This window comes from Papilio xuthus, unplaced genomic scaffold (assembly GCF_000836235.2).
Source record: "Papilio xuthus unplaced genomic scaffold, Pxut_1.1 DF827542.1, whole genome shotgun sequence".
In the NCBI taxonomy this organism is placed as follows: domain Eukaryota; kingdom Metazoa; phylum Arthropoda; class Insecta; order Lepidoptera; family Papilionidae; genus Papilio; species Papilio xuthus.
The window spans coordinates 3,857,233-3,884,319 of NW_013531107.1; the positions used below are offsets into that span (position 1 = coordinate 3,857,233).

The 27,087-nt window shown below is 32.5% G+C and overlaps 2 protein-coding genes across 7 annotated transcripts; one reads left to right on the top strand and one right to left on the bottom strand.

The window, feature by feature from the left end:
* Window positions 1-419: 419 nt before the first annotated feature.
* eIF3d1 (eukaryotic translation initiation factor 3 subunit d1) lies at window positions 420-4,585 on the bottom strand. The gene is made up of 10 exons (XM_013314038.1): window positions 4,280-4,585; window positions 3,968-4,158; window positions 3,575-3,728; window positions 3,257-3,366; window positions 2,862-3,000; window positions 2,278-2,438; window positions 1,954-2,085; window positions 1,491-1,697; window positions 1,054-1,249; window positions 420-670 (listed from the first exon to the last, which is right to left on the bottom strand). Exons 1-10 carry the CDS (start codon window positions 4,470-4,472, stop codon window positions 510-512), a joined length of 1,644 nt encoding a protein of 547 aa, XP_013169492.1. The 5' UTR covers window positions 4,473-4,585; the 3' UTR covers window positions 420-509.
* A 255-nt stretch (window positions 4,586-4,840) lies between these two features.
* LOC106119204 (facilitated trehalose transporter Tret1) lies at window positions 4,841-11,071 on the top strand. 6 transcript variants are annotated; one of them, XM_013314121.1, is made up of 10 exons: window positions 4,841-4,858; window positions 5,547-5,622; window positions 7,331-7,376; window positions 7,508-7,605; window positions 7,913-8,047; window positions 8,347-8,430; window positions 8,920-9,195; window positions 9,588-9,708; window positions 9,895-10,029; window positions 10,433-11,071. In XM_013314121.1, the coding sequence occupies exons 3-10, from the start codon at window positions 7,334-7,336 to the stop codon at window positions 10,999-11,001; spliced, it is 1,461 nt and encodes a 486-aa protein (XP_013169575.1). In that variant the 5' UTR covers window positions 4,841-4,858; window positions 5,547-5,622; window positions 7,331-7,333; the 3' UTR covers window positions 11,002-11,071. The 6 variants fall into 6 exon arrangements, with proteins under 6 accessions (XP_013169575.1, XP_013169572.1, XP_013169573.1 ...); XM_013314118.1 differs by having other exon boundaries at window positions 4,846-5,133; XM_013314119.1 differs by having other exon boundaries at window positions 4,846-4,949.
* The last annotated feature ends 16,016 nt before the right edge of the window (window positions 11,072-27,087 follow it).

Genomic DNA, 27,087 nt, shown 5'->3' on the forward strand with positions numbered 1-27,087 from the left:
TTTGATAATAAATGTTTTTTTAGCGCCATATTTTCACATATTTAAAAACCAGTATAACTTCAAATTAAATTAATTAATTATTGTGACCTATATGTGTATATTAACGGAAAATTCTAAACGAAACTTTTACTATAACCTGCATCGTCCACAAGGGGGCGGTATCGCCCACTTTGAGAGAGACTGACCTACCAGGAAAAGTCTCGTGAAAATTGGTCCATTCGTTTCAAAGATAACCCTGAGCAAATGCAGACATACAAGATTTTTTGAAATAAAAGCAATTATTAGAAAAAAAATATAAGCAACGCAAATACATTATGTTTGCGATATATTTTAGATACTTTAATTGGATTAAAAAATTCCATCTTAAAAAACTAAGCAAATGTAAACAGAAACATTACAGAGGAAATAAAATAAGCCAATATGTGACCGAAACAATTTATTATCATGAATACAAATCTGTAATACATATATAGGTTAGAAAATAAGTAGTAAAATTGGATCTGTTAGCATCAGACCCTCTTGTTGTTGCCGTATGCATAGAGTGGTGCGAAGGGAGTGTCCGCAGGCTCATCACCGCTCTCCTCTGAAGCGTCTGATTCGAAAGTGTTGTCCGGAATATCATACAAACGAATCAACGGCTTGTTGGGATCCTTCATTATCAAATATTTACCTGTAAAAACAATTAACGTTAATATATTTATGTCATCGTTCGAAAAATCATTAAAATCGTTAGGGCTATACTTCTGGTCAAGTCATCCATACATATTTGACTTTGGACAAGCTACTTATCAAACAAAGTGTCAAATAAAGCTGTATAGTGTTGAATAATTTGACAGAAAAAAGTTTGACATTCATAGTAGACATTTAACAATGTTAGAGCTCGTAAGAACATCACACACATTCGCTTCCACCCATTTTTTTATAAGGAAATGATTGGAAGGGAAAGTGAATTTGGCGATGTAGTTGTCTATAGTCAACGGTCGCTTCGCTATTACGGCGAATTTACGTTGTTCGTACAAGAACAAGTCGAAGTGATAAAAAAGTTGTACTGACCGTCCTTCTGCTTCATGCAGATATCAATGATGCATCGCAGGATGCCCCAGGCGTTATCCATGGAGAGGTTGATCTGTGCGGCGAACTCGTGCGGCTTGAACTGCTGCGTGCCGAGGATGACGTGACGCGAGTTGTCACGGACCTGCGCTCGCGACACGTACCCGAACTTTATCTGGTCCGAGCCAGCCAGCAGCGCCTGACATACACATACATACATTTATATTTATTTATTTTATCAATCATGTTAAGTTGGATACACAAGAACGTAAAGCTACAGACATAATTTTATTCTTCTTCCCCAATGGCCATTTTTTAAATGAATTTGATTGGGTATATGTAAGGAAAGGAAATAAACTTTTTCTGCACTGTAATTTAGAGGTAGTCAACAATTCTGCAACCTGTTGAAATAACGCTAAGTTATTTGAAAAGAACTATACCTGAACGGTCCACTTGGCAAGCTTGCAGGAGTTGTTACGTAGCTCGTTGGCTAGCACTGCACCGCGCTGGGTGTCCAGCTTCTGCCGCCACTCGACTCCGTTAGCCAGCTTCGAGTCCCACTCGTTGAGCGCCTTGATGGACAGGAACTGAGTCTCGTTCTGCGGACCTTGCAGCACCGCGTCGTGTTCGCACCGAGCTATTAGAACCTGGAAACAAAACACATTTTACAATTTAACATTTGCATATAAAAACATATGTGAAAAACCATTACACAGGTAATAAAAGTAAATCTATGGTATTGGTCTCAAAATAACTTTTTTATTTATTTCTCTAGACGTCTTCACATGCGCCAGTATCAACAATGACTTAGACAATCTGGACAGGATTTTCACTGACATATTAAGGTATGGTTTACTTAACATTTACTATAAGTAAAAAAATATTAAAGTTTCAATTACTTACAACACCATTATTCAAGTTCCACTTGCGGTAGCGGTATCCAACTGAGGCGACTTCGCCGTCCTCCTCCTCAGATACAAACGGATTGGGCTCCGGGAACTTGTACTTCGGCTCGGTTGTACCAGATTTCAACACCTGCATAAATATAAAGAAATATTACTTATAGCTATCGTATTCTGATATCACTGAGGAACTTCACTTCTTTTTATATAGTTGGTTACATTTGTTTTTAAGTTGTTACTAACCCTAGAACATAGATCTATGTAGTCTGAGTTAGATAAAAGTCTTAAAGTTTGCCTAATTAAAATCTATAGTTATTATAATTACCTGCTGACTGAAGTTATGATTAATGAAGGTGGCCTCTAGTGCGAGGTTGCGCGGAGAGTTGATAGAGTTGCCATCATCTGCGGGCGGCTCCACTGACGTCTCGTTCACAGTCAGCAAATCAAACTCCGTGTTATCACGCTTGTCCAAAAACAACTTGTCACCTGGATACATAAAGCAATAAATTAACAACTCACATACAGTACCAAAGAAAACCTTAAATCCTGACTAATATTATAAATGCAAAAGTAACTCTGTCTCTCTTGCTTTCACTCCAAAACTGCTGATCTTATTTAAATTAAATTTGGTAGAAAGATAGAGACAAAGTAAGGACATATGCTACTTTCTGATGTAAATATAGTTTTTAGGCTGTTCCTTTGATGTAAATAAGGTAAAGTCGGGGGCACAGCTATTACTTATAATACTACAAAATCTGTCTAGCGTGTTATGTTAAGGGAAGTTATGATGGAACAGACATTCATATCTATTCTTAAGCTGAAGAAAAATTAATATAATATGTAAAATTATTGATGTAATTTTACATTTCTTGCTAAGTTATACAGAAGTATATTTGTTCATTTACTTACCAATTTTTTCAATGACAATATCCCATGAGTAGTTAGATCGGGTGCAGCACATAATTGTGGCCAGGATGGCATCAGTCGCGTACACCGTACCCATCGTCTTACTGAGACGTCGGATCACTGGGTCATCGGTAGTTGTTACCTGTAAGATTGAAAATAAATAAATTTTTGTTCTATATTAAATCAAGTCATATTACTTTCACTAAAAAGTAATTTAATATGGCAAAATAGATTTTTTTTACCCCACATTGTAATTTATAGCATGCAATGTTTGAGTTGGCTCTTAAGATCCAATCTATCCTCCTCCTCCTATCTATGTTGATATCTATTCAAATTCATAATCAAAAGAATAGAAGAGTTCACTAACACACAATTAGGAAATATAAGTAAATACCTACCGTATGGAAGATACGGTCGATACGCTGCAGTGCCTTCTCATGCTTGACATTTACACGGTCATATCCCTTGTCATAGTACTCCAGTGTACCACAGCATACAATGTCTTCACCTGAATATTACAAGTTGGTTTAAGTTTTCATCAAAATTAGATAAACAAAACTTGTGATACTTCAAAAAACAAAAGCTTTTAAATTATTTATGTAACATATTCTATTTTGTATTTTTAGAAATTCTATAAATTATACTTCACATATAAAAGCTATATTTTTCACAACTAAATATGATAAGTACATAAGGAGAAAAATGTAACTTCAAACCTTCTTTGATTCCTGGCAAAGAGAGTTTAGCAAGACGAGGAAAGTCCATGTCCTCAATTGTGACCCAGGTGGGTCTAACAGTGACGGAGGCATCTCGGATCTTCATTGGGGCACCACGCTGACCCCACCTCTTACCAAGCTTACGGTCTCGTTGCTAAAAATAACTTACAAATTAACATTCAATGTAATTTACTCAGCCCAGTCTTCAGTTTGTTTACACTATTGTATTAACAAAATATTGATAAATTTAATAGTACTTTTAAATTTGTATCCTATTTATATGCCTTATGCCAGTCAACAGATATGTAATAACTGTATGGTATTGTAAGAGAAGTTGTAAATATTTATATCTTCCTAATATTCTTTAACTTTATTGCAGTATAAAAAAAATACCTTGTTCAAGGTAGTCATGCCACCAGGTGTGCGAGCTCCTCTGGCACCACGGCCTCTCTGTCCTCGGCCACGGCCGCGTTGATATGGTGGCTTCTGTACTCTGGTCGTGTCCACCAGGTGGAAAGTGCTTTCATCCTCATCATGGAAGTAAGCGTAAGAAGAACCAGGGCCAAACTGTGAAGCGTACTTATCTGAAATACGTGCCAATGTCAATATGGAAATACAAACTGATGCCAGTATGACATAACCTCAAATGTTTTCATTGGAAATCCAAATAATTATCTTAGTTACGTTTATGGTGATAGAACTTACTTTGATACTTCTTGTCTTGTACCATAGTCCAATCACTAATCTTTCCCAATCGGTCGCCTTTGCTGAAAGGTTGATAGGGCATGTCCCTAAATTGCTCCGGCATTTCGCAGGGCCCCCATCCTGTAGGATTATCTTGAATAATTGGGGCTATAAACCGTATCGGCTCTTCGGCCGGTAATACGTGTTCAGACATCGGGGTTAACCTTTAGTTTACAATTCAGTAAATATTTTAACTTGTACTTTTATATAAACCTGCCACACGACACTTTCTTCTAAAATTGTAATCGGGGTTGCCGACTAAAAAAATTTTTGTATATGAAGGCAAAGAGCAAAGAGCAAAGAGGCTATAAAACATGTGATTAGATTAGAACTGAATCTGAAATTAAATTTCAATAAAAATCAAATTAAACCTAAATATAATACTGAAGTAGACAACATTTTGTCAAAAATTAGAAACCAATACGTTTAAATAAAAAATTAAAATAAAATTGTATGGTTTCGCAAAAAAAGATTTGCGATTTTAACTGTGCGATTTGTTGCGATTGGTGAGTGAGTGAACAACGGAACAGAGCTTACCATGTAGATCGCAGAATTCTCTATAATGTTTGTCTTGTTTTAGTGTCTTGTTTTAATAATATTATAATAAAAATATGGGTGTTGATATGTTACAGTTGGTACTTTTATGAAAATGAACTTTGACCTCTTAATAAGTCTGAGATAATTAATATAACCTTATCGTTTGTTTACCTTTTTTGATTTATCATTATTTTTTCATTACGGAAATTTTAGTGATTTTTCAACAAGTTTTTCATACTGAAAACGTAAAACGTTTTTCATATAAAACGAAATAAACAGTGAGTCATAACCAAAGACATTTATATATTTGGCTACAAACAAAAAATGAGACAAAAAGGAAGTAACTTAGCTATTTAAAAAAACATACAGTACAACGAAAAAAGTATGGTTTGTAAGATAAATTACACCTACTAATAGTTAAATACAGATACCATTTATGGTATCATAATTCATCCTAGTTAAAATTCTTATTTTTTTTACTCAGAGTTCTTGTATGTTAACATTAAAAGTTTAATCTCATTAATGCAAGCCTCAGTAGTCTCACCTTCAAGCCTTCAGTCCTAAACAACAGTCTCCAACCAAGAGTTCTTTTAATTAAAAAAAAAAGGGAGATACATTGACAAGTTATTATTACGTATTTATGCTCTTTAAATTGTTGACAATCTAATTAATTTTGCTTTTTAAATTTCAGATAAAATCATAATATTGTAGAAGAATGGATTAAACGGCCGTTTTACATTTAACCAAAATACTGGCGCAAATTAAAGGTATAAACAATCATATTTTATGAAATATTTAACTTAAAACTTAAATAATAATTTTATTGAATTAAAAATGTTAGTGATTTTGTTTTAATACGAAGGCGATCGATATTTTAAAATAATAATTCTACGCTACATTATCGTAACTTATTTGTTGTGGGATGGGCTTCGGTTTGTGGACGTTGCAAATCGCAAAAGGAGATAAGCGTTCTAGGTTTATGTGTACTGCGAAACTCAATAATCATTACTATGGAACTGAAGATAATTTTAACTTTTTTTATGGGCAGATAAAAGTACGGATCTGTTTCTAAACGATTTTTTTTTTGTTATTGCGATTCTAAAATCATTTACACTTAAGTAAAAATAAATAGATTAAAAAAAGACCTTCGATGAGAAAAAATGAAATCGAAGTATATTATTGTAATTCGTAAATATCACTGTGAGATTTTGAAATTGTTTGTAGTTTTCGTACATGCTTGTAACGCTTGCTAAATATAACGATAATAAATGAATTATCTACATAACGTTGTATGTACGTAGATATGTTTAGACTAGTCATATAGCTTTCACAGCTAACATAATCACATATGCCCTTATCTTCACAGGAACCTTATACAAAACAAAAATATAAGAGGTCTTTATGTAGTTGTTTTTATTCTCTGAACTGTGAAATGGAATTCTTATTGTGGGTTTCCATTGCCGTTAACTGCTATTGTTATCTCTCATATTCTCTTTCAAAAAAACAGAGAAAACGATATGTGTTGATACAAGTGTCACGGTTGTCAAAACCTATAGTTAAGGTTTGATTACAACAATGTTGCCTAACGCGATAATACATACATTGTTAAAATGCATTACATACAAACTACGTCGGAGATTCCCAAAGTTTTTTAAATGCCGTTAATAATTTAAATACATTAACCGTTATTAGATCTTATACATTTATTTTAATAGATGAAAATTTACAATTTAATTACATTAATAAAACATATGCCATCTCTCTCAATCTACTTGAAAAAACTGAGATAATACTATGTGTTATGTTAATTTTCCTAGTAACATAATATTGCGGTTTCTAGTGGCTTACTCAAGCTTTTCTTGGGTGGATAAATACTCAAAACAAAATTCATGTTCATGAATTGATCAATAGTAAAATGCAAATTATTTCTCCTTGCAACATTAGTATAACTAACGCTCGCCCGCGACTTCAACAATGCGGAATTAAAAAAAAAACACAGAACTTACGCGAATTAGACAAGAAACTGGATTATCGTTGTAATCAACGCTGATACTCAAGTTCGCGAAATTGCGGTTCATTGTATACATATCAGATATGTATGTACTAGTGGTAGATTAGATTAGTTGATATTACCAACATTTTAAACTTATTTTTTTACGTTCATGTCCGTGTATAACTTTCGGGGAAAGCCCTTTTTAAATAAACAAGGGTCAATATAAGCAGAAGACGTCATTGACTTTGGTCAGTATAATTGCGTCACTCATAACCGTCACTTACACACGTGTACTCTTAGCATTTTGTTTGCGCGTAAGTTTAAAATGCATTTAAAAAGTTATTTTCATTGACGTGTTTTTGTTTTATACATTTCTTTACGTTTTGTTTCGCGCCTTTTATATATTGTTAAGTGATAATATATTTTAAGTACATGTTTTTTCTCTATTATTTTTTTAATTACTTTCTTTTTTTTTTTTTAAGAAAATGGATCGTGGCAAAGGAGCGCAGTTTCTTGTAGCATTTTCTGGTAAGTTATAAACATCTCTCATTTACCTTTTAAATGGCGTATTAAGAACTAAAAATAAATTACTTTGTTATGTAGAAAAGTGTTATATTTGGGGTAACTAATACTAATAAGTAGAAATGTTTTTATTTCAGTGTCGCTGGCAACACTGACGATGGGTGCGTCTTCGGCGTGGCCCACAATCGTGTTACCGCGTTTTCACCACAACGAAACAAATGTTCGAGTTACAGATGTAAGAGTTTACTCGGTTATTAAGCTACTCTAATTTTTGGTCTATGTAGTAATCATCTAACCGTGCGTTTCCACTGCTATAACACTAGCACGAAAATATGCCAGTTTTTTCAAGGAGAATATTAGTGATGATAATATGTTTCAGTAGGAATGTTTCGAGAGTGGAAACCGGCCGAAATTGAAAAACTTGTTTGTGTAGTGAATTCATTTGTTTATTAACTTTAAGTAAGAATTTGCGTCTTTTAAAAATTAAAAAAATAGTACAAACTTACCAAAAAAAAATCTTAATAAAAATATTTATTTTTTAGGATGTTGCATCATGGATGGTGGCAATGAGTCCCTTGGGCTTTCTGTCCGGCAGTCTTGTCACTCGGTACATTTCTGATAACTTTGGCCGCCGAGTTACTGTGCTATCAAGTGCAGCACCTATTGCTCTTGGAACGGTAAGTATAGAAAAAGACAGAGAAAGAAACAGGTAGAGAAAAAGAGACATATAGATAGACAAAAAGGTATAGTAAAAGAGACGTTAAGCGAGAGTGACAGAGTAAGGGCGAAAGAGAGAGACAAATAGGGATGGGACAGAGTCGTGAAGGTTTCTTGTAAATATCGATATCGTTTATATTAATCCGAATAACAAAGTCATGAGACTATGTTTACTTTTTTTAAGCTTACCAAAGATTAAATAGAGCGAGAATGTTGTCTGTTTTATACAATATTACCAAAAGAGGTTTAATATTTTCAGATGTTCGTGATATATGCTTCTTATGGTTGGATACTGTGTATTACAAAGTTTCTCTGGGGATTTGGTACAGGAATGTTGTCTACCGTAAGTGTTTAATGGTACAGTTTCGTAATTTACACTTTTGGGTACAAAATTACAAACTCGTTATACGAGAAGAATATTTTTCTAAGAGGGACATGATAACAATGCCCGCTTTAACATGGTCGCACGAATTGGCCGGTTCGCCTGGTGCAGTACCACGACCACACAGAAGACAGACGTCAAGTGTAAGCAATTCCGCGTAAAGTCTTATGGAGTGTGGTACCGGAGGCCTAATTTTACTCCGGTTTTCATTCCCACCCTTTTTGTTATAAGTAAATGATGGGAAGTTGATTTTCCGGATGAGAATGCATGGAAATGGAGAATATTCCCTTTTTAAGCATCCCCTCCTCCGTCGATTAAAGGTAGGCAACGCATCTGTAATTGCGTACGTCTATGGGCAACGGTCACTTAGCTTTATTAGCGATTTGTATTGGACCCTCGCTCGTTTGCCAATTTATGATATAGAAAAATGTCTTTTGTAATTCTTTGCAGGTAATAACAATGTATTTAGTAGAAATATCATATAAAGAGCTCAGAGGATCCTTGAACGTAGTAACAAGATTTATGTTTAACTTCGGCAATTTGCTAGTGATGTGTGTTGGTCCATTTTTATCGTACGAAGTTTTGAGCTATTCGTTGCTTCCTTTACCTGTGATATATTTTCTCGCTTGTTGGTGGATACCTGAATCACCATATTACTATCTGAAGGAAGGTCGTGTGAACGCCGCGAGAATTGAATTGGCAAAATTAAGAAATTCAGACGTTAATGTGAGTATAATTAATTATTACAGTTTATTATAATTCTACGAGTATAAATTAACACTTTTTTAACTAATACCTAATTGTAAAACTGGGTTGAAATTTTTTGAAATATTGGATATTGTAGAACAGATCTTCTAAAAGGTCATTGCATATTTTGATATTAAGATGTTGATGTTCTTATACAAATAAATCTTACTCTTACTAATATTATAAATGTGAAAGTTTGTATGCATGGTTTGTTAGAAGGTATGTCCAGAACTATTCGACCGACCTAGAATATAGTCTGGAGGAACACATATTTTTACTTACGTAGTTTTTTTAAACCGCGCGAACGGAGTCGCGGGCTATAGCTAGTATGTTATACAAATATAACACTTAATTTTTTTTTACTTCTCAAGGCATTAGAAGAAGAATTACAGATAATGCAAAGCGGTGTTAAGAATGCAATGCGTAGTTCAAGTTCGGCAAAAGAACTGTTCACTGGCAAGCAGTACAGGAAAGCCGTGATTATAGCTGCGGGTACGTAACTGACGTATGATTACGCTTTAGGACCTTCAAAATTTTTTTTAATTGAATTTGTATTCTATTTTTTTTTTCTAGAACTTTCATAGAACTTAAAACTTTACCTTCTATTATTTAAGTGCATACAAAATTAATCTTTATCTTTGTTATTTCTTATGTATGTGCAATATTAAAATATTCTAGGCATGAAAATGACGCAAATTCTGACCGGCGGCATGGCTATACAACAATATTTGATAGTCATCGTACAAGAAAGCAAATTCAAAATGGCGCCTGCCACTATATCCATTGTGTTCGGAGCTGTCAAGTTTGGCGTCTGTAAGTATATTTTTATTATATTATACAAACTAACTGAAATAATTGACTTGTATTATAATTAATATTGAATAATAAAACTGTAAATTCAAAGTAATATGGGAACTATCGATAATCGATAAGATTTATAGTCAAGTACATATGTAACACCCATCCCTATAGTGAGTTGTCAATTTATTAAATAACTAGGTGTCGCCCGCGACTCCGTCTACGCGGAGAAAAAGAATATAAGTAGTCTTTGTGTTCTTCCAGAATATTTTCTACATCTATGCCAAATTTCAGCGAGATTCATGTAGCCGTTCTGGAAATACCTTCTAAACACATCCATCCATTTAAACTTCCTCATTTATAATATTAGTAAGATTTTTTAAGACAATATCCGTACTACAACATCAAAATTTTTCAGCTTTGATATCATCAGTTTTCGTGGATAGGATTGGACGTCGACCTTTGATTATTTACACGCTCCTAAGCACCGGAATCTCCTACGCAGTTATCGGCTGTTACTTCTTCTTATTGGACGTTGTTCAAATCGAGCACGAATCACTTAGTCCTTACGGAATAATCACATTTATTGGTATCCTATTATCAACTGTAGTCTCTACTTTAGGCTTCAACTCTGTCATAGGAATTGTTCCCGCGGAAATCTTCCCTTTAAATGTAAAAGCGGTTGCTATGACGTCATTAAATATTCTAGGTGGATTATTAGGTTTTGCTGTAGGAAAAGGATATCAAGTTATGAAAAATTTACTTGGTTTGACTGGAGTTTTTTGGATTTTTGCGTTCGTGACTTTTAGTGGTGCTGTTTTCACTTATTTCTTTGTGCCTGAAACACGTGATAAGAGCTTGCATGATATACAGATTTTATTACAAGGTGATTTATATATAGATGATGCGAAGATAGATAAAGATTGTTTAGTAGAGACTGAGTTGACTGAGTTAAACTCAGTTAAAGATGTTAAGAATACATCTTAATGTAATATTATTATCTTCATGGTTATTTAAATGACCGTTGGTTTCTGAGACTTAAAACACTTTTAAAAGTATGTCGTCATCCCTGTCATGATCTTTGACAAAACAGAGATAACAATGTTTTAAACAGTTTAAAATTTGGGTCTCAGAAACCCACAATAAGTTACAAGTTTACAATAAAAAGTATATGACATATTGCATACTATATTTTAAAATTCCCTAAGATAAAGTAAAAACAAAAATGTCTTCTTTGCTTATTGCTTACCAAATATGGTAAAATATTATTTAGTAAGACTATTTCTGTAAGATTGTTAGCGCTAATATCTAGTATAATTAAGAACAGCTCGTTTGTTATTAAGAGCTAAGCTAGCAAAACTCATATTCTCGAAATCTTTTAATAACATCGCGTTTTCTGTGAATGATATTCAAAGACTGATTAAATTAAAAACAGAGTAGTATACGAAATGTAGTTTCCAAAACACATGTACAGTCAGCTGCAAAAATATAACATTCCTGTAAACATCTTTGTAAACCTTCTGTTTCAGAAATACTTATGTACGTATCCCTTGCATATACATATATGGTTAGAAACATGCATACATATTTTTCAAATCGAATGTTTATACAAGTTTAGAAGCTTTGTGTGTGTGTAATGTATGACATATTTATGCAGCTGACTGTACAAAACAGTTATTTTTTGGTAATAACAAATAATAATCGTTTATAAGCATACACTTTTAATATTACGTGCTTTATACCAAAATCTATTTAAGATATAATGTTATGTAATTCTTGTGTTAGTTTCAAGATTATATAAAAAATTATATGTTACTCATAACTATGTAAAACATAGGCCAGCGTGGTTGACTAAGGCCTAGTCGTCCTTTACTTAGGGTAGGCTCCGAGCCCCTCAGTGGGGTATGTACTTGTAGTGAGCTGATGATGATGATGATGTAAAACATAGTGTTTTAGATATTAGATTTAGAATTAAATCTTTTTGACAATGGTTATCAGTATGCATTTTAATTAGGAGTATTTTTACGATTTACGCAATCAAAATATTTTGCTTTAATAGTATAAGTTTGATATTGAATAGCATTTAATATTTTTTAAATATTATATTTTAAATATAATACAGTTGTTTACATAAGTAATATGTTTAAAATAACTAAATAGTTGTTAAGATATGTCTTTTTTGATATTTTTTACGAATCGGTTATTAAACTTTTTATAATTTTGACCTTTTTGTTTTATTTAAACCTAATTAAGCTACAATTCAAATACAAAGATAATAAATGTTTCGAATGTAGTAGGTAACATGAATTATCTTTTTGTTATTAACAATTTATTATACGTATTGGACAGTAATAACCCGCATTGAGCGTCGGTGGCTCAGGGGTCACTTGACTTGCAATCTGCAGGTCCTAAGTTCGAATCCCGCCATATACCAATGTGTTTTTCGATTTCCGATTTACATATGTACATTTATCCGACGTTCTTACGGTGAAGGAAAACATCGTGATGCAACCTTCACGTATCTGAGAAGAAATTCAAAGATATGTGTGAAACAACCAATCCGTACTTGGCCAGCGTGGTTGACTATGGTCTAGTCACCCCTAACTTAGGGTAGGCTAAGAGCCCCTCAGTGGGGACGTATAGTGAGGTGATGATGATGAACTCGCATTGGGTCAGCGTGGTAAACTATGGCCTAGTCACCCTGGATTTATGGTAGGCTCTGAACACCTCAGTAAGGACATATAGTGAGCTGACGATGATGATTGGACAGTTGAAGGGGAAATAGATGTATGTGCTGCATTAGGAAAATTTTCAATACGTTGGCTTCCATTAAAATTTTGCACAATCTACATTTTAGAGATCATAGCTTGGCAAGTAATGGCTGTCCTACGCAAACTAAACGAAAACGAAATGCCAAATACAAACTCAACGTAATATGTAAAACATTCATTCTGTTTTGTCAAAGATAGAGATGTCACTGTTTTCATTACAAGGTTGAAGTAGAATTCCATTGTCGTATCACTGGTTTTAATAAATATTGTCGTCTCTTTTTTGTTTTTATAGAATGAAGTTGACGGCATATTTAAAAATACAAGTGTCTCGGCAGTAGAATTCTACGTTTACGTTACTTATACAAAACAACGTCGACTCCAATGTTGAAGTGTTTACGGTGCAATCTTGGAGCTTACACTTATCCTTTGGTCAAGTAAATAAATCAAGTATAGATTATATTAAGGGTGTATATCCATGTTTGGTAACCGATGTTTAGTCAGACAAGCCGCAAGTATTCGTCCTCTGCAAACTAATTTCCAAGTGTACATAAATGCATCATAACGTTTGTTATACATTTAATAAACGGTTAAAGAAAACAAAAATGTTCCTTGTAATTATACTAGTTGTCTCCCGCGACTCAGTTCGCGCTGAATAAATAAAACTTAATTAGTAGTCTATGTATTGAAGAGTATGTTTTTCAAATTACATCCAAATTACAGCGAAATCGATACAGTTGTTTTGGAGTTACCTTTAAACAAACATCCATCCATACATAATACTTGAACATTGTATTATATTTGCTTAGAATTAGTTTCAAGATACATCGAATTCAATTTAAAAAAAATGTTTCAGATATTGCTTTCAATTAGTTTGAACGACGGCTGCGTTCCATAATTTTGTTTAACAAATTACTTTGCTTCGTCCAAATTAAAGTTGTTCATTTACCCACGATCCTCCGTATTTGCACTACAGACGATGGAATTAAGCTTTACTCTACAGATTTCAAGAACATTGAATTTAATCCGACGACCTCATTCCTGTTAAAACTAGTTAAAGATAATATTCGTATTAAACAGCACTTAAGACGCAAATAGATGAAGTAATTTTTATTTGCGTGATATCTCACTTATATATTAATGCGTATATTTGGATGTATGGATGGCTGGATGTTAAAAGTTATCTGCAGAACGACTGCATGGATCTCTTTAAAATTTGACATAGATGTAGAAAATAGCCAAGAAGAACATAGGCTACTAATTAAGTTGTTTTTTTCAATTTTATGCGTAAGAAATCGTGGGCATCAGCTTATAAAAGATATTACAGTAGTAAAAATACAGGACAAATCTAAACAAGCAGTTAAAATATTTTGCAACGTAACAGTTTCTGTTCGTTTTCTCGTAAGAATTTATTCTAGAAATGTAGCTGACGTCAGGTATATGGATACTAAATTTCTCGGCTCACAAGTTCTGGAAACAACTATTTTTAGATTGTGGTTGGTTTTAAATGGTCATTATATTTTATTTGTTTTTAATTTTTCTCTATTTATGTAAGTAACTGTAGTACAAAAATAAGATCAAATAATAATTAATAACAAAGGACAGAGAAAACAATTCTTGAAAAAACTTAGACTTAAGAATACGTTTGAAAAGAAAAAAAAAACATTTGCCCTTGACAGATGCGCTTTAAGGCTTGGGATAAATAAACTAAAATCAAGTTCTAACAAATTACATAGGTCCGAAGTTTAAACAGCGTAACGATTTCTTGTCTTAGCCCATATTTTAAGCAAAGTTAAACTATTCGATAACTCGACCATTTCTCACCGGCGAGTTACTGCTAACGAGAATAAGATTTATTGCTCTATCTTTATCTTAACTACTTAAACTGTGGAGTTAAATGTTGCGTTAACTATCATTATATTAATACCAGAGGTGCACCGCTTTTTAAGAAAATTGCACAAAAGGAAAAACTTGAAATTACATATTTCCTGTGCAGAAGTACGTAAAGGTTATTTGATTAAAAATTTTAAAAAATCGTTGGTTATGAATCAATAGACTAGTTAATATTAATTACGTGGTAATATTTTAATTCTCATTTAAACAACATTTAAGTAAACTTTACATATAGTTTTTGAAGGTAAATTAAATGTATAGAATTTTAGGGATTTTCTAAAATATTTTTTTTTATGGTTTACGGGTTACGTACCCTTTTTTAATCTTCTTTCTTATTTTTCACTAAGTAACCGAGTTATTTTAGCTTATTTTCAAATCTATTACTCGCTGACTTTTAAAAACAGTAGTGTAATACATCCTCTGACCAAAGGTAGTTTGCAATATCGCGTAATGTGTGTTAGTTAATTAAATAACGTGGGAGTAAAAAGTATCAATGTAGTTTTTAATATTTTAAAATAGGAAAGGTTCAGCCGACAATTTAGGTTAGTAAAGTAATTAGGTTAATTGCATGTATGATGTGGCTTGTACGGTCGTGTGGTGACACCTTAAGGTCACTTAAAACGCTTAATAACAAGTATCCCTTTCCGACAGTAAGCTGCCATTTTGGGGTTTATGTTTAGGGTACGTGAGTACACTTAGTGTACGTTATCGTTATATCAAATCATGTTACCCTTATAGATATATAAATGCCATATATTAAACTGAATATGACAAATATATGTATATATTTGTGTAAAAATTTATGTTAGTTATATTGTTACAACAGCATACAATCTTACTAATATTATAAATTCGAATGTTTAGATTGATGGATGACTGAATAGATGGATGCATGTTTGCTTGACGGTATCTACAGAACGGCAGTATTGATCTCTCTGAAATTTGGCATAGACGTAACTCATAGGCTACTTATTAACATATTTTTAATTCCTCGCCGACGGAGCTGCGGGCGACAGCTAGTAAATATATAAAAGAAAACATGTCCAATCCAGTAACTGAATATTAAAATATAAACCTGTTTAAACAATAGCTATTTAATACAATAATACTTTTAAATACGAGGTTAGAGCGCAGCAAAGTTGATGTTTAAACCATAGAGCACTTTCATCCAGAGGCTGATATTCTTTGCATTTTTCATAAACAATAAGGAACAAGCAATGCTTTCCGCGAAGCCACTTTAAGCTGAGTATTGTTTCTGTAAATGTAAACCACAAAGAAATATTTCTTAAGCTTTTTATTTCCTTAACTTGCGTATAACAATGTTTTAATTGCTATGACATTTATTTCAGATTGTATAGAAAAATGAGTAATATTTTATGCAACTATGAATAGTTGGATAAGAATATTCTAACGAGAAATGTTGATACACAAGAAACTTATTGTTAGTACTAGTACACGGAGCAAGAATAAATAACACTACGACAATACTTATAATATTAGTTGGGACATTTTATTGTGATCAACAAGCTTAACTTTGTACTTGTATGGAGCTTTACTTTTTAATATCATTATTAGCGATTTTGTTTCTATAAGTGCACATTCTTCAAACTATATATATATTTTTTTTACTAATAGGTGGCAAGCGAGCTACTGGCTACTAGATTTCATAAAAAATAGCGAAGTGACATAGGTCATAGGACAAATGCAAAAAACATAGGAAAATGTGAAATCCCTATTAAGGGCCGGCAAAGTATGTACTACTCCTTAATACATCTCTAATAGCCCTAAAACCCGAATCTACCCCCTTCCTACCTCTAAATCGACAGAGGATATTTTCTCTTCCTATTAGTTCCTTATAAAAAGTGATCGGTGGAAGAGGACTAAAATTAGGTTCACTGGACGAAACGTGCAATTACTTTCATTTTACGTCTGAGTTTTATCTAATCGTGGTATTACAACGGTTGAGCCGAAGCGGTGCGAAAGATTTTATTGTGGGCTCTACATAGTAAACTGTCTATGGTAGTTACTCATTATGAAATTTGATAACGTAGAATTTATTTCGTAACATTTAAATTTTGATACTGAAATAAAATATTAGCTAAACCACTCACTACCAAGCTTGGGTAAATGTTTTCCCTATAGATATTCTGACTTAATAAGGATTCTATCTAGAACTGTAACAACAAACGATACTGTTCTAGATTTCTGGTTATTATATATAGAAATAATATCTGTGATAGTTTAGTAACGTGGTACTGTAGCTACAGTTGTATCTGATATGAAAAAAAATAAACAAGAGTGAAAAGAATCGTACGTTCCATTCGTTATTATCATGATAACTGGATGTTTTACTAAAGACATTTAACCAAAATAGTTTATATATAAGCAAAAAAATGGTTTGTAATACTTAAAGATATCATGTATATCATAGATCGACAAAGTTTTCTGACCCGGTGGGCATAAGTCAAACTAAATTATGATAGCTCACTAGCGCCCCCTTTAAAATGATTTTTTATCTTTTTTGAACATACATGTAGGTTTTACATGTTTTCTGCCAGAAGCAACCGCGATAGTAGAGCCTTTCTGATTATACATACATATTTTATGTGATTTTATGACTCTTGAGTATATATAAAATCATTTATGAAGACTCATTGGTGCTTCAACTACGTATAAAGTTGTATAGTTATTTTAACGATATCATCTAATAGTTCCAAAGTTGTTCCAAACTTCAAGCGAGTATGCTTATGTTCAGTTTATTTTTTTAATGTAGTTAGTAACGGAATGAACTTTTAAGTTACTATCGAACTCGACCTCTGCGAAATGGATCTGAAACGAATTTCCATTCAGTTCTCGTGCGCTATTCGTGATATTTATTGCTCGAATTTCCACCGGTATCGTGAACTGCAGTTAGTTTTTACTTGACTTTTATGACGCATCGACTTAAAAATGAAATAAATGATCACTTTTGTTTTTATGAGATAAACAATATTGGCAATGGATGAGAAACAAGTATACAAGTATGTTTAACTTTAATAATAGCATATAGTGACAAGACTGTATGAAATATGACGGAAATCTTACTTCTTACTAATATTATAAATGCGAATGTTTAGATGGATGGATGTTTGTTTAAAGGTATTTCCAAAACTGCTGAACTGATCTCGATGAAATTAGTTATACATATAGAACATAGTCTGGAAGAACACATAAACTACTAATCATGTTTTTTAATTCTGCGCGGACGGAGTCGCGGGCGACCGCAAGTATGCTTATAATTCCAAGTTAAAATAATAGTAATATTGCAAAAAAGAAATAAAATAATAGAACTTTAGCTAAAATGCGATATGTAAAAGATAAAAGCTATTCTATAAGAAGAAACGATCACCAGTTACGTTATGGCCGCTGCGTTTTTACCTAGGATTTTAATTACATTTGCATAATGTATAATTTTATTAGAAACTTTCTCAAACTTAATTTCTTATAAAAAAGGTCAATTCAAATACGTTGGTACATTTTTTTTGATTTCTCTAAACGTAGGCTCTAGGTTTCCATAGTATTTATGAGAAATGTCAGCCCAAATATATATAATAAGGATATACTGTGGTACATATACGTTAAACATTTTATGTTATCAGATCGTAGTCTAGTTCCCCGTTGTTAAAACGACATAAAATAATGTAGTATCCCTTACATTACCTTTTGCAGTTATTATACTATTATAGTAACCCAAATTTTATGACTACAAAAGTTACGAGTTAAGCAAAAACTAAGGGACAGTATTCCAGAGCAAAATAAATATTCTTAGAAATAATTAGGTGAACATATACTACACTATTAAACACACTTTTTACATAAGAAATAAAATCTTTTAATTATTTATTACATAGCGCTTTAAAGGGTTTTCAATTCTAATATAACGCATTGGATCAAATAAAGCCCTCTTTTACATAATGTTAGGAAGAAAATCCAACATTGTGCCGATGTACTGGTACAACACTAGCCTTACTAAAATGTCGAAGTTTATTTCCCCTCACTACTCATTCTGACACTTTTTTTTTTTCAGAGGGGAATGCTTTATGCATACTCCGCGCCCCGGGGGGACGCGGTAGTTATGTGGGATTCTCCTCCATAGCGGAGGCATACCCACTAAACCCCTCTGTTCCTCCAACGCATCGGGACGGGACCACGGGCACGCTTTCGCTCTCGTCCGCGGCCCCGTCTGCGACTCATTCTGACACTTGACTTTGTAATGAAAGCGCGCCATTCGCGCCAAAATATTCTAACTAATAACTAAAAAAGTAACAAGTAATTTGGACAATTAAGCTCCATTGCGATTTGGTTTATATAACGTTGCTACAATTTAAAGCTAGACTTGCGTTCAAAAGGAAGTGACGTGATGTATAAAGCATTGTAGTAACATGAGGGTGGTCGTAAATTAAACAAAACACGATGTACACAGGTGTCTCTTACTGCTCGTTTACTTTATAGCTAGTGTAGAACAGAGTGCTGATGCCCGGTAGTATTCCTACTTTATGATCCTTTTATCTAACACTTAAAGAAATTACTTTTGAATAAATTTTAATGGGTGTCATTCGATGTATTCAATTATTAATGTTTTATAACTACTACTTTTATTATACTTCATTTTAAATCAACCTATAGTTTACGTAAACAGAGTATAAAGATACAAAATATAAAATGTACTTATTTATATCTTAATTTTTTTTTATACAAAGGACAGTCATAGCGGCCATTACGCTGTTTCTTTATTTCTTTATTGGTGAAAGTTGTTATAAATATAGTTATGCAAAATTTTTATTATATGCTATAGACTTTACGAGCTTTATCGGAATTTTTTTTGCCTATGGTGAAAGTATTTGGGTTTTTGGAATATAATGAGTCAGTGTATTGACTCAACACTAGCCTTACTAAAATGTCGACGTTTATGTCCTCTCACATTCATTCTGACACTGGACTTTGTATCGAACGCACGTCATTCGCGCCAAATGATTCTAACTAATACTGTCTAAAAATAACAACTTATTCTTATATATAACTCAACGTAATTTATAATATGATTGTAAATCAAAGTATAAAATATAAAAGATACTATAAAGTTGATAAACCACAACATATTAGAAAGCCTACGGAAATTTACGATCTTGTAAAAGTAGATAAAAAAAATTGTTCCCTTAAGATAGGATACATCGATTTAATAGACATATAAATTTTATGATCAAATTTACAATGTTGTAATAAAGTGAACACCCTTTATGTGATTATATTAGATGATATAAAATAAATTTACTGACGCGTTACTTAGAATATACAGAGATTTTCATTACGCAAGACAATTCTTATTAAAACTAATTTAAATAGAAATCTTATCAAAACAGATCAACAGTAACAACTTTTGATTTTGTAGATAAAATTAAGTAAATTTTATGCATTCTTAAACAGTAAGGAATTATCAAAAATAGTATATGCGTGTTAGTTTCCATATAAACTTAATGTTCGCTGTACGCGGACATTTTTCATTCATTCGCTGCTAATTCAGCTGTGATAAGTCCGTGTATGGCCAAACTAGTTCACAGATTGACTCATGAATCTCTCTTTTATCCATTAAAATAATGAGACATTGTTATATTCAGTACTTATATAGCTGAGTAATATTGTAAAGCGGGACAGCCGATATAATAGCATCGAGTTCCATGAATGTGCTCATCTGACTGTATTGTTAACTTCTGCTAACCACCAACTGAACTAAATCGCATGTAGGTCGATCTCTCGTTACTATAATGTTACATATTATTACTATATGCCATGTATAGTTGTCGTCAGCGACTCGAAAATCATCGTCAATTAAAAAAACTTAATTAGTAGCCTGTTTTCCAGACTATGTTCTACGTTTGCCAAATTTCGTAAAGATCCGTTCAGCCGTTCTAAAGATACCTTCTTACAAACCCATCCATCCAAACATTCGCATTAATAATAATAGTAAGACGTTGAATGTGTTATTATCATTACTTTACTTAAAAAGGGTCTTGACAGACAGACAGACGGACAACAAAGTGATCCTAAAAGGATTCCGTTTTTTTCCTATGATGTACGGAACCCTAAAAAAGTAGATTAAAATACTCGACCATTCTATTTAATGGAATATTTAAATATGTCAAAAACACTGAATACCTTTATTAATTTAAACCACGACCTTAATAATTTCTAGCTGTGAGTAGCAACAATGAAGGTCCGCATTAGAAATCAAATATCGCGGGATGAAATAATTTGGCAGGACGAAGGCGTTCTACGGTTGTAATTAGATTTTATTAAATTTCTCTCACTGTCCTTGGTTTGTGAAATGAAAATGAGGATTTTGCTGACGATGGAAACAAAAGGCGTAGGCATAGGAATTCCAGTTTCTAATTTATTAACTTAATTAATTTTTAGGTTAATTAACGGTATAGCAAAGGGACTGCGGTTATTAAATAAAAGGGTTCAATAATTTCTATTAGACAATTAAAATACTGCTTAATTTTAGTTTATTGTCTAATTAAGAAGCAAGATATTAACTTTTGTAAGCTCAAAGTGTTTTATTGCACCAAAGAACACAAAATCTTGGTTGGAATTTGATACCAAACTTAGCCGCGGCTACCTCAAAAGGCCGATTTCTAGACGAACCTATTGAATTAGGTGTATTGATGGTGTACAGATAAAATGTTTATCTAAATAAAAAAATATCCAATATAAAAAAAATAAAGAACTGACTATTCTTGGTCAAATTTGGGCCGATTTTTAGCATTTCCAGCTCCTTGGTCGAGATTTTCACGGCACTTCCTTATGCCCGGCGCCCTGGGCGGTTCCCCAACTCGCCCTATCTTAACGCCGCTACTGGTAGAAATAAACGTCGAAAAATATATGAAATAGTACCGTAAGTGGTTGCGTAATTCACAAAGCTTTTATCTCTTCAAACATTCAATTGAGATGTCTGAGAAATGTCTATTTTTCTCGTTTATTCCATTGGCCTTTTTATAAGATAAAGTATTAACACGAGTTTCGTGGTCTTATTACAACATAGAGTAAGTAGGCTAGAGAATATTAACAACATTTTTTGTTCTAATTCCTTGTCTAACAATTTTTTTTTTAATATTTTTCACAAACTTTTTAAGTATATTTGCAGCTTAATATTTCTTTTATTTTTACATTTTTCATAGTATCAAGCATTATAAGTGCTCCATTTAAAATATTTCATTTCAGAGACGCAGCAAACTTGAACAGCACTAGAATAATATGTCAGGCAACTTCCGAGCCCTGGCTGCAGGCTCCGCATTCGGTTTATTTTAAAACTAAACTTTTCTTATTCCGCTTCGAATTTTCTGATATTATTGTTAACACGTTCTGAAATTGTCGTCTTTTTATTCGTTTGAATGTAGTTGGAATACAAATGATAAAATCCATTTTTGTGGCAAATTGAATAGTAACTATCTCATTAAAAAAAAAAAAAACTTATAATATGATTGAAACTTTATGGAGTTTAAATTTTAAAGATAAGAATCTTCTTTGGAAATTGATACTAACAATTAAAAGTAACATTCTTATTTCTATATTAAGTAGGATTGTGTGATTACGGTCAGACGATGGACATCACAGCCAATTATCTAAGGATTTAAAATTTTAGGGGCAAATAAATTAATCGAACAGCTTCATAATTTTATCAATAAATTTAACTATATAAAAATAACGATTTTCATAAGCACACGTCCACAATTGAAAAAAAAACCGCCTATTTAAAATTCACTAAACTACTTGCTTAAGTGTAATCTGTTTGTTGACAATTTATTCGTTTTGTACTTTGCACATGATGAATATTTTAAGTTGAGAATAATTTCTTTTATTATTGGACTAGCCGTTGCCCGCGTCTCTGTCTGTTTGGAATTAAAAATACATAATTAGTAGCATATGTGTTTCTCCAAAGTATGTTCTATATGTATACCAAATTACATCGAGATTCGATCAGCCGTTCTAGACCTTCAAACAAACATCCATCCATCTATCCAAACATTCGCATTCGCGGTTACGATTATATGGTAAGCTGCATTTGCCAAATATGGAATATGAGCTTTCTTCAGTTGTAAATTAAAAAATAAACTTCAAATAACATACGTATTAATCAGAATGGATGTATTAGTGGCATAGTAGTAACTTATTAATCCTATAACATTACTTCAGTCTGAATCTCGGATAAATTCCAATAGTTTATGGTTGAATACCACCTGACAGGATCAAAGAAATTTTTTGTCGTTTTTACGCCATCTCTATGCTCGGACTAGAACTGGAATTTTTTCAACAGAACTCGTAGTTTTAGATCATATAGGTATTTCGTTTATGCTGGATTAATTAAAAATACGATATTTTGTAACGAAGAAGTAATGATGTGAATTTTGAGATAAAAGGGTAAGAGAACTTTTAACGTGGAATTTATATTAAAAAAGTTTGTAAATTTCTATAAGGCTGCTGGTGTGCTGACTTCAATCCTGCGACACTGAAGACACAAAAATAAAACGTTGATCTTCTTACTTATATTATAAACTAGCTGTCACCTGCTACTTCGTCCGCGTGGATATATAAAAAAAAAACTTGATATATATAATATACAAGTTAAATAAAAAGCAGCTCTTCAAGGCATAAATTCGAAAATAAAAAAAATATTACAAAATAGTATCCCACGTCCGTCTCCTGGCTCTAAGCTACCTCCTCACCAATTTTCAGCCACATCGGTAAAGCCGTTCTTGAGTTATAAATAGTGTAACTAACACGACTTTCTTTTATATACGAGTATAATATATAGATACCAATGTTTGGATGTATGGATGGATGGATGGTTGTATCTCCAAAACTGCTGTACGGATCTCCTTGACATTTGGTTTAGATTTAAAACATAACATGGAAAATAATATAGACTACTAATTCTTTTTTTCTTTTATTCCACGCGGGACGGAGTCACGGGTGACAGCTAGTAAATAAATAATAAAAGAACAAGTTCTTTCCCTTTACTATCAGATTAATACGATGTTGTTTGATAAAACGTTAATACTAAGATTGGCTTATTGAAAAAATTACTACGAACCTTTGAAGCTTGCAACGAAGTGAAGCGCATAGCAAATCCAAGAAATTCTTTAATTGCTTATAATCTGCTGTCTAAGATTTCTGAGAATATAAGTTCGATTAAATAGTAAGAACACAAGTATTATCTTACTAATGATTGTTAGAAAGTATCTCCGGAATGGATCAACGGATCTTGGTGAAATTTGGCACAAATGTAGAACAAAGATTGGAAGAACACACAAGCATTTTATTATGATTTTTTTAAATTCCGCGCGGAAAGGTTTTATGCGACAGCTAGTAAATACTAATTTATGGTGCCATTGTGAAGAGAATAAAAAGAGTTTTAAATTAAATAAGGAAAAAACTTCGACTAAAGGGGTCAAAGGTGCGGACAACTTGATTTCTCTGCATTTGTAGCAGTTCACAGGACAGACAAGGCAATTGAAATTTATTTGCTGATACTATTAACTGCTGCACTCAAAGACGTAAAGTGACGACTAAGGAAGTCCCTTAGTGTGTAGATTTAGAACAAGAAGTGTACACTAAACGGATGTTAAAGTAATCATTTAATAATTTTTAGTGATGCATTGATCATGTCGGTTTCAAGTTATTTTTTAGATATTATTATAAAGGAATTGAAAACGCGTGGCGGAAAAGTTTGTATTAAAATTAAAAATATAAAAGCTATGCTTCATTAGAATGAGTACGTCAAAATAAAGATTGAAAAAAGACGTAGAAATATTAATTAAGCAAAACTGACTGCAAGTTGCAGCGGACTAAGGTGTATTTAAAAAAAGAAAACGAATACTATCCATAACCGATGAGCATGTGTACATTTTATAATGCAAAATGTTTTCGGAATAATTCACAAGTGTGTACTGTCCTCTTAAACAAATTTTACTAATATTATAAATGCGATAGTTTAGATGAATGGATGTTTAATTGAATATATCTACGCAACGGTTCAACGGATCTCTATGAAATTTGGCACAGATGTAGAACATAGTCTGGCACACATAGGCTACTAATTATTTTTTTTTAATTCCACGTAGAGTTGCAGGCGACAGTTAGTACGTTTATAAATAAGTCATCTGATACAAGAAACATTTGTAATACGTGGAGGAGGGTACAATAAGTTTTGCAATACTTTAATCCGGATCCAGGGATATCGGATTCTGATCAGCCGGCTGTATCAAAGCGGCTTATGTTGGAGTTATCGGAGTTTTAACATCAGTAAGTTGGTTTTGTGATAATGTTTTTTTTTCGTATCTTTCGGTTTCTGTATTAAACATTAATGCGTCTGTTTTGACTTTAAGGGGTAACCTTGACGGGTTTTTAAAAAATTATTGCTCATATGCCCATAGTTAGGGAGTTTGTTTGAAATTTAAGTTTTTTCTTTTATAACAGAAGGGGGCAAACGAGCAGCGGGAATTCGAGGTGTTCAACGATGCCCATGGACATCAGCAATACCAGAGGAACTGCAAATGCGTTGCTGGCCTTTGAGATGGTGATACGCTCGCTTCTTGAGGGACCCCAAGTCGTAGCGGTTTGGAAATATCGTTGAGGACAGACCATTCCACAACGCTGGAAGTATTTTTTTTACATTATTAGGCGTTTTAAGAGGCCTGGGTAAAAACTATGAGATTATTAGTTTGTCACAAATCTTATCACTATTTTATTATAAATGAATATAAATAAAGTGTAGTAAAAACAGCTAAATTAGTTTTCAACACAGTATTCGACGTTCAAACGTTGTTTTTTTCACGCCAACACTCAATTTCACAAGTTAGTAACGAAAACATTAAAAGTTTGTGGAAAACAAGCGTCTAAAAGTTTTTACAGTAAAATTAGCTGTAAAATTTTATGATAATCTGATAATAAAAGTGTAATAAATTTTCTGAAGATTTAAATATATAAAAATACTAGTCATCTTGACTTGGCCTATATCTTTATATTTAACATTTTTATTATTTTCTACAATTATTGATATTTTTTACTAATAATTTTTGCTACGAACATTAGTCCTCAAAATCTGTTAAACGTGTAAATATGAAATCTAATCGTTTGTGTGAATAAAATAATACGTATTTTAAAGTTTATTTTTTAATATAATTTTTGCTGACATTTCGATTCTTTGACGCAGATCAGCCTACATTTGGAATATATACCAAGGCTTAAAACAATGCCAACTGCCAAATGACAAAAATATAAATGTACTTTTAAGATTCGTCGCCACTATTTACATGCGGAAAAGGTGGGAAATATTTTCTTGAATCGTAAATTGTCGTGTGCTTGTGACAGCAAATTTATATTTCTATTTCACTAGTTGAAATGTAAATAAATGACTCTAAAGGTGTAAATAAATAGGAATAGTTCTCATTTATTAAATCTTCATTTCGTTTATGATGAAATATTACATTTATATGAATGAAACTGTTTTTTTTTTATTTTATGACCCGGTAACATAGACCTTTAGATCATATCCTATTTGGAAAATGTTCATTACTTTGGATTCACTTAACTTCACTTCACTTAAATTCCTCGTTTGAATGAAACTGACGCAATAATATCTCAGCGTTTTCAGTTTAAAGAATAGTTAGACATATATTTTAGATTTTGTAGATCCTTCCAATGTTTCTTTGTTTATTAAAGACCCCTTCTAAAGTTTGTTTTTATAAATTTGCTGAAGTGTTTTTCGTTGGATTTTATGGTAACATCCTTAGTGTTTAAAACGAAAGAGTTTGCAACTACAAGATTACGTTGCATTTGATGAAGGGTCATAAAAGTTTGTCTAAATAAAACACATTACTTAACAGAATTAAACCTTTTCCAAAAGATACTAAAGCCTAGGTTATTTATAGGTTATTTAAATTAAATTATTGTGTTTAAAGAATTGTTTGTCTATTGTTTCTTTTAGAGGACGTTAGATAATTCTATTGGTTAAGATGTGCACGTACAGAGGAACGTTATCGCGATTCTTTTCACAATCATTGTGGCACAAGTCCAATTTAGTAGAACCATTAGCTTTAATTATTGCACTTCTTATACTTTTCCACTGTTTTATTTTTTAAGTGTTGCTTACTTAAGTCGGGGATTTTTAACCAAAGTTATACAGTGTTTTTATGCAAATTGGTCGAGTTTTTATTCTTTTTGCAATGCTTACTTATAAAGTGGTACTGATATATGATGTTAAAGTTAAATTCATTCGGATTCTTTTGATTTATGTCCTTCTGATAAGCATATAAAACACATCATCTACGCAGTGGCAAGATATTTGGAAGTATACAAATTTGTTCATGGTCCCTGC